This window comes from Prunus avium, chromosome 4 (assembly GCF_965620075.1).
Source record: "Prunus avium chromosome 4, drPruAviu1.hap1.1, whole genome shotgun sequence".
Lineage (NCBI taxonomy): Eukaryota > Viridiplantae > Streptophyta > Magnoliopsida > Rosales > Rosaceae > Prunus > Prunus avium.
The window spans coordinates 37,849,757-37,861,652 of record NC_142287.1 but is presented as its reverse complement, the minus strand read 5'-3'; the positions used below and the strand labels follow the sequence as shown (position 1 = coordinate 37,861,652).

The window sequence follows — 11,896 nt, the reverse complement described above, 5'->3', positions numbered from 1 at the left end:
AATACCACTTCTTAGCCTTTTTCTGGGTCAGATTTAGCTCTTTTCATTTTTCTTACGTTTATAAGTTCTGGAACAGGGGGAGGATTCGATATGGGAAAGTGGCCATACACAAGAGGAGCCTGCTGGAGTAGATCCCATTTTTGACAGAGGAGAAAATATAATGGTACATAATGAAGTGGAAGATCAATATTCCCTCTTTGTTGTATGCCTGTGATGTATTGCACTCTCATTGCTTTTACATATTGAAAAAATCCTATGTGAATAGTATTGAAAAGAATGTTGCTGGAACTGGGTTCTTGATAATTGTGAATGTTTTGTTAACAGTAATAGCAGTAAGTACAAGTGATTCATAACTACAAACCGTCTTGAGCTAGCTTGAATTTCTGCAGCAACTGTTTCATCATCATTGTTATTAGTATCAGTATTTGCCTTTATTTCTCTGTTCTCCTTTATTAGTATCATCCTTAGATTTAGGACCTCCTTCGGTAGTCTATCATAGAGGAACCTGAGACCATATCGTCACTGTCACAGCTGGTCTGGTACTTATCGTGGTGGGCGAGTACTTGTCACCACTGCCTTGAGCTTTAATTTCTAATGCAACTGTTTTATCATCGTTCTTATTAGTATCAGTATTTGCCTTCATTTCTGCGTTATCCTTTTCACCATTATCAACAACTTTACTTCTAGATGCCCATCAGCTTGTTTTCAACCTAAGTTCTCCAGAACCAGATTTCTTTCTGAGGCTATTTGCTCTTTTTAGCTGTCCAGCTACATTGGCTGTTTCATCGTCTAAATTTGGCATGTTGCACTGGAGGGTAGAAGCCCTTGGCTAGGAAGTCGATCTCTCTCCTAATCCATCACTGCTTTCTAAAATTCCTAAGAAGTTACTAGAATTTTATGCTGGGAAGTCGATCAGTCATGCCTGGCAGATCTCAACCTGTCTCTTCAATTCGAAGTTGTGGCTTTGAACCTCTTCAATTATTAGAGCCCTTTCTAATGCACTTCTCAATATCCTTTCTGCTTGAAGAAGAGCTGATGCGCTGCAATCTGAAGAAATGCGAAAATGGAATGTAGAACTCTTTCCAGTGTGATGAGTCTCCTCATGCTCATATATAATGCATGAATTGGTTTTATAGATGGAAATTCGTTTGCCTCATTCTTATGCATTTCAATAGGAGCGATGACAGACTGAATAGGAGGAGATTCATCGTCCTTTTGATTTGCATGTAGCGTTCTGAGAGTTGCTTCTGGAGCATATTGTGCAGCCAATGCATCTCTCTTGTCATATATTAGTTTCTTGATTTCAAGATACTGCATTTTCTGCATTTTAAGGAATTAACCGTAAAGAGTGGGATCGATGATGAGAGATGGACTTCCCTTTCCTTGCTCTGTGTGTGTGTGTGTGTGAGTGTGAAGCAAATTTTGAGAAACCATAAATCTTAGGCCGGCCAAACCGGCTTCTTCAGCTCCCCTTCTTCTCTCCTAATTTTGACAGTAACGGTTACTTTGATTTTAAAACTATCTGCATAATCTATCTTTTGCTCTAAAACTAAATTTAAGGGATTTCTTTGTTTCAAACGTCATTATGATTGATTTGATTTCCAAAGTTGTCAAAACAACATTATCTCCTCAGGCAAGGCTGAGGTTGTCAAAATAAAATTATAAAGTCACTTTTTCCAACTGTTATGATTTCTGATTGATGGTGAGTGCAAATTCACATAGTCGTTTTTTTAATCCATTTGTTTTTCCTACTACGTACCTAATCTATGATTATAATTACATTTTGGACCGTTTAAGGATTATTGTTTCTAGATAGATAATATATCTACCACAAAAGAGCCAAACGTTTCACTTGTTTATTCTTTTGAAACATCAACAACGCCCAACACCAAGTCATTAACCACATAAATTAAATTAAATTAAATTAGAGAAGGAAAAACAGAGGGAGTATTCTATCTATCTATGTATGAGATTAACTGGGAATTTGTTGTTGCTGTTGTCATAAAGCATATCCTTGGTGACAGATGGCATAAGCCATCAAGTTATTGAGAATGTTCAGATGATCAGGTTTTTGAAAAATCATAATGCTAGAATGAAATCTGAAAAAAGAAACAAAAAATGGAATTGAGGCTCTTCAAAATTTGTCACCCACCGTTTAGAGGAGTTTATATTTCTTTTTCTTTTTGTTATCATCCATTTTGGCCGCTGCAGCTTCTTATCTCTAGCCGCTGCTTCTCTCTTCATTATCTCAGACTCTACTTCCATGGCTTTTGACAGTGCATCAACCTTTTTCATCAGCATCTGGAACATAGTCATATCATGCATTCAGTCCATTAATGGGGGGATATAGAGGGGGTTGGGGGTCGAACAGAGTGTCTGTCAATCTTACCTTTATTTCTTGATCTTTAGCATTCATATCACTCTCTTTGGCTTCGCAATGCCTCCTTAGATTTAGGACCTCCTTCTGAAGTCTATCATAGAGAAACCCTGAGACCATATCTTCATTGTCACAGCTGGTACTTATCTTGTTGGGCGAGTCCTCGTTGCCACCGGCTTGAGCTTCAATTTCTGCGGCAACCATTCTATCATCATTCTTATTAGTATCATTATTTGCCTTCATTTCTGTGTTCTCCTCTTCACCAATATCAACAACTTTACTTCTAGATGCCCATAAACTTTTTTTCAACATAAGTTCTCCAGAACCATATTTCTTTCTGAGGCTATTTGATCTTTTTAGCTGTCCAGCTGCATTGCCTGCTTCGTTGTCTGAATTTGGCTGTTGCACTGGAGAGCTTCTAGCAATGGTAGAAGCTCTTGGCTGCGACGTCGATCTCTTCCCTAATCCACCATTGCTTTTCAGAAACCCTAAAAAGTTACTAGATTTTTCTGCTTTTGGGGAACCGCATAAATGAGGATTGAAGCTTGAAACATGCTTTAGCCCTTCTTCTAGTGTCTTCAGCCTCAACTTCAACTTTTCCTGATTGAAAAAATTAGTTAAGAAGATTACTCAGTTGAATAAAAAGCAAAGGATTCGGATGGAGTGACAGGAAGATTGCAAGTATTATGTATTCACCTTGAGTTGTGCTTCAGCCTTAGCTGTTCTATCTGAAACTCTCAACCTTTGCATGTCTGCCTGCATATGCAAAAGAATAATGTCCAGCCTTAGCTGTTTAATAAGTTGAAGTAAAGAATTGTTGAAAAATCTAAAATTGGAAAGGAATTTGAGAATTTTTATTAAAATTGAATAATAAATAGAATCATGATTTAAAGGTCATAATCCATTAAATATAGTCTAAAAAATATATCGATTATTGAATTCGTTACAATTGAGTGATTTAGTCCGTTATAAATATTAGAAAGGGCGGAAATACCATTTTTGCAAACATAAATAGGTACAATTTTCACCAAAAAGTATATATCTTTATTGGCGAGAAAGGATTTTTCTTTGACAAAAGTTTTTCTATTTTAGAGTTAAATTTAAATATAGTTCAAATCATATGTACATACCTATACAAAATAATATAAATGACTCATTCTTTACTCAGTTTTTGGGCTATAATCATTATGTAGAAGAGATGACCGAGTAGTTCAAGCTTCAAGGTGTAGTATTGGTGCTGCGTAGAGGTGCTATGTGGACTTTTTGTTTATGAATCCCTTTCTTTCCATACTCGTCATCTAAGAGAATCTTCAGAAGAGTCTCCAAATTTTAGCTAAATTCTAGCTAAAATAGCTAGAAAGCAATTATAGCAAACTAATTATAAGGTGTTTTCTTCATCAATGTTCTCTATTTTGGCTAATCTGAAATATTTTATTATTATGTTCTCTTTCTCTTGCAAATCAATTATATTAAAAAGAAAAGTAGAAACCCAACCTCACCAACCTTCCAAATGTCTCTATCTCTCTCTCCCTCTTTTTCTCTCTCCTCCTTGTTAGATGTAGAGAGCCAAAAGTTGGTTCTCCAAAATAGAGAGCCAAGTAGGGAGTCTGCTGGAAGGAGGATTTTCTTTCTTTTCAGCCAAAGTAGCTAGGATGAGAGGATAGAGAGTCTGCTGGAGATGCTCTAAGTCACCAATGCTATTGACTGCAATACATAAGAATGAATACTTCGATAGTTAGACCACCAAACAAATTTCATCTTTTATGTTCTTTGCAAATAGAAATTGAAAACTAAAAATTGAAATCGTTATCTTTTTTTGACACAATATGTTTATAATGTGTTTCATTTAAATTTTAAATAAATAAATAAATAAAACAAAAGGCAATCAACTTAGCCAACCTATTTGTTTATATAATCTTTTCATGAAACCCATAACCACAAAGGAGAAAAACAAAGATGCCATTCCTTTCCTTAGTACTAATCATCATTCCATGTGAAAAGTAGCTACATACTTGAAAAGGGACAAAGTAACCGACCTACCAAAGAAATGAACAAGGAATCTATCTATGTCAAAATAATGGTTTTGAGAGATACAACCATATGGTTCATATTTCTCAACAAGAACCTAAAGAAAGCAGATACAACCATAATCTCTCTCTCTCTCTCTCTCTCTCTCTAGAGTTGAGAGTTGTGATTGTAAGTGAGAAGAAAGCAAGCCATGGCCATAGATGATATCTCACCACAGCTTTTCAAGTACAGATATCATTTTGGCATAGCAATCTTCGTTTCATTAATATTTTCCTTGCTTCTGTATGCAGCCCCTCGGCTTCTATCCATTTTAGGTTACTTTTGGCCTCTCTTTGCCTCCACAACTCTGTTCTTGGTGGCAGTAATCGCCTTTGGTGGTGTTTCTCAGCTGTCAACAGAAACACACGGTGAAACACAAGGTCAAGGAATCATTGATTATGTTGCTGGAAAGCCAGACTACACAAACTAGTTTCTAAGTTTAAATTTGTGATAAGCAGCCACAGACAGACTGTTCTAGTATCCGTTGAGCAATGTGAATCCCTTCTGTATTCATACCAGTGCATGTATAACGGTATATAGAATGTATAATTAAATTTCAAAGGCAACTAAAATGTAAATTCAGGAAATAATACTTGCAAATTGCAAGGCAGTTGGGTTATACTTTTATTTATTTTCTCTACTTTTGTTGAAATATGTGTGTTAGGTTCACTTTGTCTATAATGAAACAAAAAAATAGATGAAACGTGTGATTTTTTAATTTTCCTTAAAATTACGAATTTGTCCTCGATCTAACGGAAATTTGGATGAAATCCTTAAGAATCTTACAGTAGGCCCTAAATTGGCTATTTAAAAAAAATGTGTGTCCTTAATTTACTGAAAATTGATTGGGGGGTAAATTGACAATAGTGAAATAGTTCAAGGGCAAAACTGCATAAAACCCTTTTTCTTAATTTTCGGTTACAATTATTTGGGAAAATTTTCAGAGATATGGAAAAGCAAAAAAAGAGAGGGCACTCAGACTCAGCTCAACTGTGGAGGAAGCTGAGAAGGAACAACGGTTTAAGCACACTTTGTCCTGTTCTTTCACTGGTACGTAGATTTTTAGCTCGGTTCTAAGCTCTTTTTATGTTCCTGGGTTCGATTTTCTTTCTCCAATCTGTTAAACCCCTTGCCGCTTTGTGAAACCCATCAAGAAAATACAGAATGTGCCTCCACCAGGAAAAAACAGAAGGTGCCTTCACCAACAACAAGATTACTTGCTTTTAAACTAAATTGTGGTTTAACATAGATTGGCTCCCAATCTGCAGGACACTGAGAGATCCTGCTTCATTTTGTTCTAGGCAATTCTTAAATGATGGACATGGAGTGCTGCCATATTGGCGATTTCTTCTTCTCTGGAGGATGTTTGTTTCGTTATTGAGTTGAGCAGGATCTTTCTTTTCAGTAAGTAAGGCTTGTTTAACATCATCATCATGATCACTAGCCATCAGGGCATTACGTACATAAAGGTTCATCTGCTTGAGCAAGGACCTTTCTATATATGTCTTTTAACATTTTACGAATGAAATACTAGAGTGATGAAGAAATCAAACACAAGATACCTCTAAGTCTATATGTCCTTAATTTAAACCTTTTATGAAATAATCACTTAGCTAGAGTGAAGAGGAAATCAAACACAAGATACAAGTACAAACAGACCCTAAAAAGGAAATTAATTATATGGCAAGCTAGCGGGCATTGGCACCATTGGCATTCATCCTGTGTTTCTTTATGTGAGTGTAGATCGTTAGTCATATATCCCATGGTGAAAATATAAATTGTTTTTGTGGGAGCAAATTTCCTCCCACGAGAATATTCCGTTGAAAGATTCCCCTTTCTTCTTCGCCGCCTCCTTCTCCCTGCAAAATAAATTGGATAAGAGGACCACACCCGGGGGGTGTTGGCCAAAGGCCCTCCGATGCCTAAGTTAGTTCAATTGATTTAGGGAAAAATCAATAGCTAAATAGGGTACGGAGATATATATGTGTGGTGAAAACCGGGCGGCCGGAGCCTTATGTAAAGAGAGAGAGAGAGAGAGAGAGAGAGAGAGAGAGAGAGAGAGAGAGAGAGAGAGAGAGAGAGAGAGAGGAGGTGGCTAGGATTTGTGAAGGGAAGAGCTCTCTAGAGTTTTAGTAGAAATTCTGACGTACCTCATCCTTGTGCATGGCCAAGTATTTATAGGGGGCCTTGACAAGGTTGGTGTGGTTGGTGAGGTAGGTGAGGTTGGTGAGGTTGGTACATTTAGGGATTTGATTAATTAGGGAATTAATCAAATCCCTAATTGTGGTAGGTGAGGTTGGTGAAGTTCTTTTAACTTAATTAGGTATTTCTCAATTTAATTGGATAACCCCCAATTAAATTGAGTAACTCCCAATTAGGTTTAGTAATTCCCAATTAGGTCAAATAATTCCCAAATTGAAGGAATTATCTGCCCTAGGGTTTTGATTTAATTCGGTTCCCACAAATGCCCCCCAGCTTCTGCATGGCACGTAGTGACATATAGGAGATGTGAATTATCTGTTGGGCTAGCTGTAACTGGGCTTTCTTCTTGGATTTGGGCTCCTGAGTGGAGGAAGTTGGTGGTCTGCCCCCATCCCAGGATGTTGAGAGATGGGAACAGAATCGTCCAGACTCTGATGATCTGCTAGTTGGGCAGGAGAAGTGTTCTGCTAGTCTCCCCTCCTGGGTGTAGACAACAAGAAGGTTGGCGCTATGCGAGACACTCGAGACGTTCTGCTCAAGCCTCCTGCTAACAAGCTTGGAAACCGTGATCTGCTCCATGAATTAGTCCGCTCGCGAACTAGTTCACCTGCCGAGAAGTAAAGAGATGTTGATATTCCTCTCTGAAGTTCGAGTCGCCGGCACCAGTCAAGGGATGGAGATCGAACTGGGAGGTGTGTTCATCCGCCCAACTATCGCGATCCAGCTATTGAGTCACGAGTAGTCAAGTGTAGATTAGTGTCGATGAGTGTGGCCCGTTTGGCCTACGTCCGGAGACGTGTCGTTGAGAGTGACCCGTTTGGCCTACGTATAGAGACGTGTCGATAAGAGTGGCCCGTTCAGCCTACGTCCGGAGACGTGTCGATGAGTGGCCCGTTCGGCCTACGTCTGGAGAACGTCCGGAGACGTGTCGATGAGTGTGGCCCGTTCGGCCTACGCCCGGAGACGTGTCGATGAGAGTGGCCCGTTCGGCCTACGCCCGGAGACGTGTCGATGAGAGTGGCCCGTTCGGCCTACGCCCGGAGACGTGTCGATGAGTGTGGCCAGTTCGGCCTACGCCCGGAGACGTGTCGATGAGAGTGGCCCGGTTGGCCTACGTCCGGAGACGTGTCGATGAGAGTTGCCCGTTTGGCCTACGTCCGGAGACGTGTCGATGAGTGGCCCGTTCGGCCTACGCCCGGAGACGTGTCGATGAGTGTGGCCCGTTCGGCCTACGTCCGGAGACGTGTCGATGAGTGTGGCCCGTTCGGCCTACGTCCGGAGACGTGTCGATGAGTGGCCCGTTCGGCCTACGTCCGGAGACATGTCGATGAGTATGGCCCGTTCGGCCTACGTCCGGAGACGTGTCAATGAGTGCGGCCCGTTCGGCCTACGTCCGGAGACGTGTCGATGAGTGTGGCCCGTTCGGCCTACGTGTCGATGAGTGGCCCGTTCGGCCTACGTCCGGAGACGTGTCGATGAGTATGGCCCATTCGGCCTACGTCCGGAGATGTGTCAATGAGTGCGGCCCGTTCGGCCTACGTCCGGAGACGTGTCGATGGCATTTGTGAATATTCCATTAGAAAGAAAAGTTTGAACTTGTATTGATGTCTATTTGACTACATTGCTTTATTGAACAAAAGAGATGAGTCGTAGGGGTAACATCAAAAGTAACTTGTCTTCAATGGAGGTGAGGGAGGCTTGGCCGCCTGCTTGGAGCCGAGCTGATAGGTGATGAGCTTCATGGATAGTACCTCCGGAGGAAAAGTCGCTTGCTTGATCTTTCTCTGCTGCTCCTCGATGGTCAGCTCGGGCTCTTAGAGTCAGCTAGGATCGTACTGATCCGTATGACTTTTTTTTTTGTGGAGGCTCATTGGCAACTGCGTCACGATCCTCGATTTGCTGGATAGCTCCCCTTGCAATGAATTTCGTGCAATGGCCGTCTCCGACCAGCTCTTCGAGGTGCTTTTTCCAGGCGAAGCAGTCCTTTGTGTAATGACCGTGCCCTTCATGGAATTCGCAGTATCTACTGGTATCCTTCTTGGCTGGGTTTCCCTTCAAAGGCGATGGTTTCTTCAACCAAGGAGCGTTCTTTACTTGGGCCAGGATCTGGTGTATCGGGATAGTGAACTTGGTATAGCTCTCGGCTGCTGGGGCACCTCCCTGAGGCTGTAATCCGTGCTTGCCTCCATCTTTGTCATTTATCCTGCCGTTCCTTTGGCTTGCCTGCTCAACCGGTTGATCGGCTTGCTTGGCAGCCTTCCTTGCGGCGATCCGGTCATCGTCCCAAAGTGCGTAGCGCTCTGCTGTCACGAAGACTTCTTCCAGTGTTTGGCATGGAGAGATGGTCAGCTCGCGATACAGCTCACACTCAGTTGGCAAGCCTCTCTTGAAGGCAGAGGACGCGATCCGGTCGTCACATCCTACAATGTTGGCCTTTTCTGCTTTGAATCTCTTGATGTAGTCTCGTAGGGATTCGTCGGACTTCTTACGTAGGTTGAACAGGTGGTCAGGGTTCTTCTTGATCGTCCGGTAAGAGGTGTATTCTTTGGTGAAGGCGTAAGCTAGCTCCTTGAAGTTGCTGATCGACCCGGATGGCAAGGTGTGACACCAGTCTTGGGCTGCTCCTCGCAAGGTCATTACAAACACCTTGCACATCAATGCGTCGTCGGTCTTGTGAAGGATCATGACACTTTTGAAGTATTTTAGGTGGCTTTCGGGATCGGAGTCCCCTTTGAAGTGGGTAAACGAAGGCGTCGAGAATCGCTTCGGGGGAGCAGCCTGCTCAATTTCGACAGTGAAAGGTGTGGAGTCAGCTTGATCCATCTCCTTGCGTAGGGCATCTTCGGAGTTCCCGCCGGCTTTCAGGTCTCGTAGTTGGTCATTCACAAGCTTCTTGATGTCCTCTGCAAGCATTGCTGGTTGGACACGTTGGCGACCCTCGCGATTTGGACGACGCTGATTGACCTCCTCATTGATTCGCAAGGTTCGAGCTTCTCGGCTGCGTTGCCTAGGCGGCGTGTTGGTGGACTGCGCTTGCGAGTGATTCTCTTCAGCTTGTCGACGAGAATCGGTCCTTCGAGAGTGAGCAGCGGAGCGCCTTTCCTCGCGGTTCTCACCGTGAAGGTTGTCAGGTTGCTCTCCTTGGGAGCCTAGCCTTTGAAGACTGTTCCTTGACGAGTGAACAGCAGAGCGCCTTTCTTCACGATCCCTCTGGGAGCCTAGCCCTTGAGGAGCATTCCTCTGCGGGCCTAGGCGGTCGCGGACGTGGAGTCGTGGGCCCTGCCTTCCTCGCACGTTGCTCTGAGTGTGGCTTGAGGATGCTTGTGACATGTTGGCAAACTGATCACATTGTTGTCCTTCTCCTTGTCTGCTTGCTCCTGCTCGACCTGCTTGGTACCCATCGAGCTGCCTATCGGCGCGTTCGTCCATCCTTCTCTCTTCGCCCAGTGGTCCAAGGCCAAGGTTTTGAGCTAAGCTTATATGGTTGATGAGCTGGTCAACTTTCTGAGCTAGCTGGTCGACTCTTTGATTAAGGTCTGCTTGACTTCGTGGATCGGGAGGAGAGAAGTGTGTGGAGCCCAATTGCATACGGGCTAGGGTTTCATGGGAGGTGTGCACAGGAGCGTGTGTCGAGCGTGGAGGCAATGGAGGGAATGCTTGAAGTTGTTCCAAGATTGGGCCTAAGTCGGCGGTGGTAATGAGCCCACCTTGATGGGAGGTTCCACCATGCTCGGCGGTGGTGCCATGAGGGTGGCTAGATCCGGCCACGGGACCTTGGATGACGGCGGTGGCCGGCGCGGTGGTGAGAGGTGGTGGTGCCACCATGTCGATCGCGGGATCATGGGTGGAGTGGCTATGAGCCGTCACGGATTTTGCCATCGCGGCGGTTTTTCCTCTCGTCTTCTTGCTTCCAACCATGGTTGTTTGGAAGGCTTCGGTGGATTGGAAAAGTGTGGAAAATGGATTTAGAGCACGCTTTGAGTATAACTCGTGCTCTCAATGAAAGCACCAATTTGTGGGAGCAAATTTCCTCCCACGAGAATATTCCGTTGAAAGATTCCCCTTTCTTCTTCGCCGCCTCCTTCTCCCTGCAAAATAAATTGGATAAGAGGACCACACCCGGAGGGTGTTGGCCAAAGACCCTCCGATGCCTAAGTTAGTTCAATTGATTTAGGGAAAAATCAATAGCTAAATAGGGTACGGAGATATATATGTGTGGTGAAAACCGGGCGGCCGGAGCCTTATGTAAAAGAAAGAGAGAGAGAGAGAGAGAGAGAGAGGAGGTGGCTAGGATTTGTGAAGGGAAGAGCTCTCTAGAGTTTTAGTAGAAATTCTGACGTACCTCATCCTTGTGCGTGGCCAAGTATTTATAGGGGGCCTTGACAAGGTTGGTGTGGTTGGTGAGGTAGGTGAGGTTGGTGAGGTTGGTACATTTAGGGATTTGATTAATTAGGGAATTAATCAAATCCCTAATTGTGGTAGGTGAGGTTGGTGAAGTTCTTTTAACTTAATTAGGTATTTCTCAATTTAATTGGATAACCCCCAATTAAATTGAGTAACTCCCAATTAGGTTTAGTAATTCCCAATTAGGTCAAATAATTCCCAAATTGAAGGAATTATCTGCCCTAGGGTTTTGATTTAATTCGGTTCCCACAGTTTTCATAAAGGTTTATTGACATTTCTTTAATGAAAATAATAGTAATTAAAAATGGACTGATGGTAGTGTGAAGCATAGAAAATTGTAGACCTCAATTGAGTCGAAATAGAATCTGAGCTGAAAAGTCTCATAAAATACTAATCGTCGCAAGGCTCAATTTCCATCAAGTTATTCAAAATGCACATGCTATTGAGAATAAGACGCCTAAAAGAAGTGCCAGAGGATGGATTCATGTCAACAAAATAGAACCATATTTAAGGACCCATAAGATGAGATGATGTAGCATTTCTTAATTTATTCTTCTTTTTTAATTTTCTATCGAATATATTTCTCATATTAAGGACAATACAAAACCAATGTTTCAAGACTAAGGCCATCAAGGGTTCTAAAAATGGTGAATAGAGTCCTAGGCTATAAAAGTATCTTTCCCTCATGAGGGGCTGTATGTTTTTTGTGTTATTGGATGTTTATACAATGCAAGTTTTATTTATTTATTTTTGATTTAATATTTAAACAAAAAAGAATGGATGATATTATAAAAACAAGGGTTTTTAGGTTCAATGGTCTTTGAATTTTGACATGATTCACATTTT

At 42.4% G+C, this 11,896-nt stretch overlaps 1 protein-coding gene across 1 annotated transcript; it reads right to left on the bottom strand.

The window, feature by feature from the left end:
• Window positions 1–1,959: 1,959 nt before the first annotated feature.
• On the bottom strand, window positions 1,960–3,142 carry LOC110771666 (microtubule-associated protein 70-5-like). The gene is made up of 3 exons (XM_021976006.2): window positions 3,074–3,142; window positions 2,390–2,977; window positions 1,960–2,301 (listed from the first exon to the last, which is right to left on the bottom strand). Exons 1-3 carry the CDS (start codon window positions 3,137–3,139, stop codon window positions 2,080–2,082), a joined length of 876 nt encoding a protein of 291 aa, XP_021831698.2. The 5' UTR covers window positions 3,140–3,142; the 3' UTR covers window positions 1,960–2,079.
• Between the last annotated feature and the right edge of the window lie 8,754 nt (window positions 3,143–11,896).

What these genes read in the sequence shown, in the direction of transcription:
- LOC110771666 (XM_021976006.2), bottom strand. Translation starts at nt 3,139, where the DNA reads ATGCAGGCAGACATGCAAAGGTTGAGAGTTTCAGATAGAACAGCTAAG. An exon ending in AGGCTGAAGCACAACTCAAG is followed by an intron (nt 2,978 to 3,073) that starts GTGAATACATAA and finishes TTTTTCAATCAG; the next exon opens with GAAAAGTTGAAGTTGAGGCT. An exon ending in CTAAAGATCAAGAAATAAAG is followed by an intron (nt 2,302 to 2,389) that starts GTAAGATTGACA and finishes ACTATGTTCCAG; the next exon opens with ATGCTGATGAAAAAGGTTGA.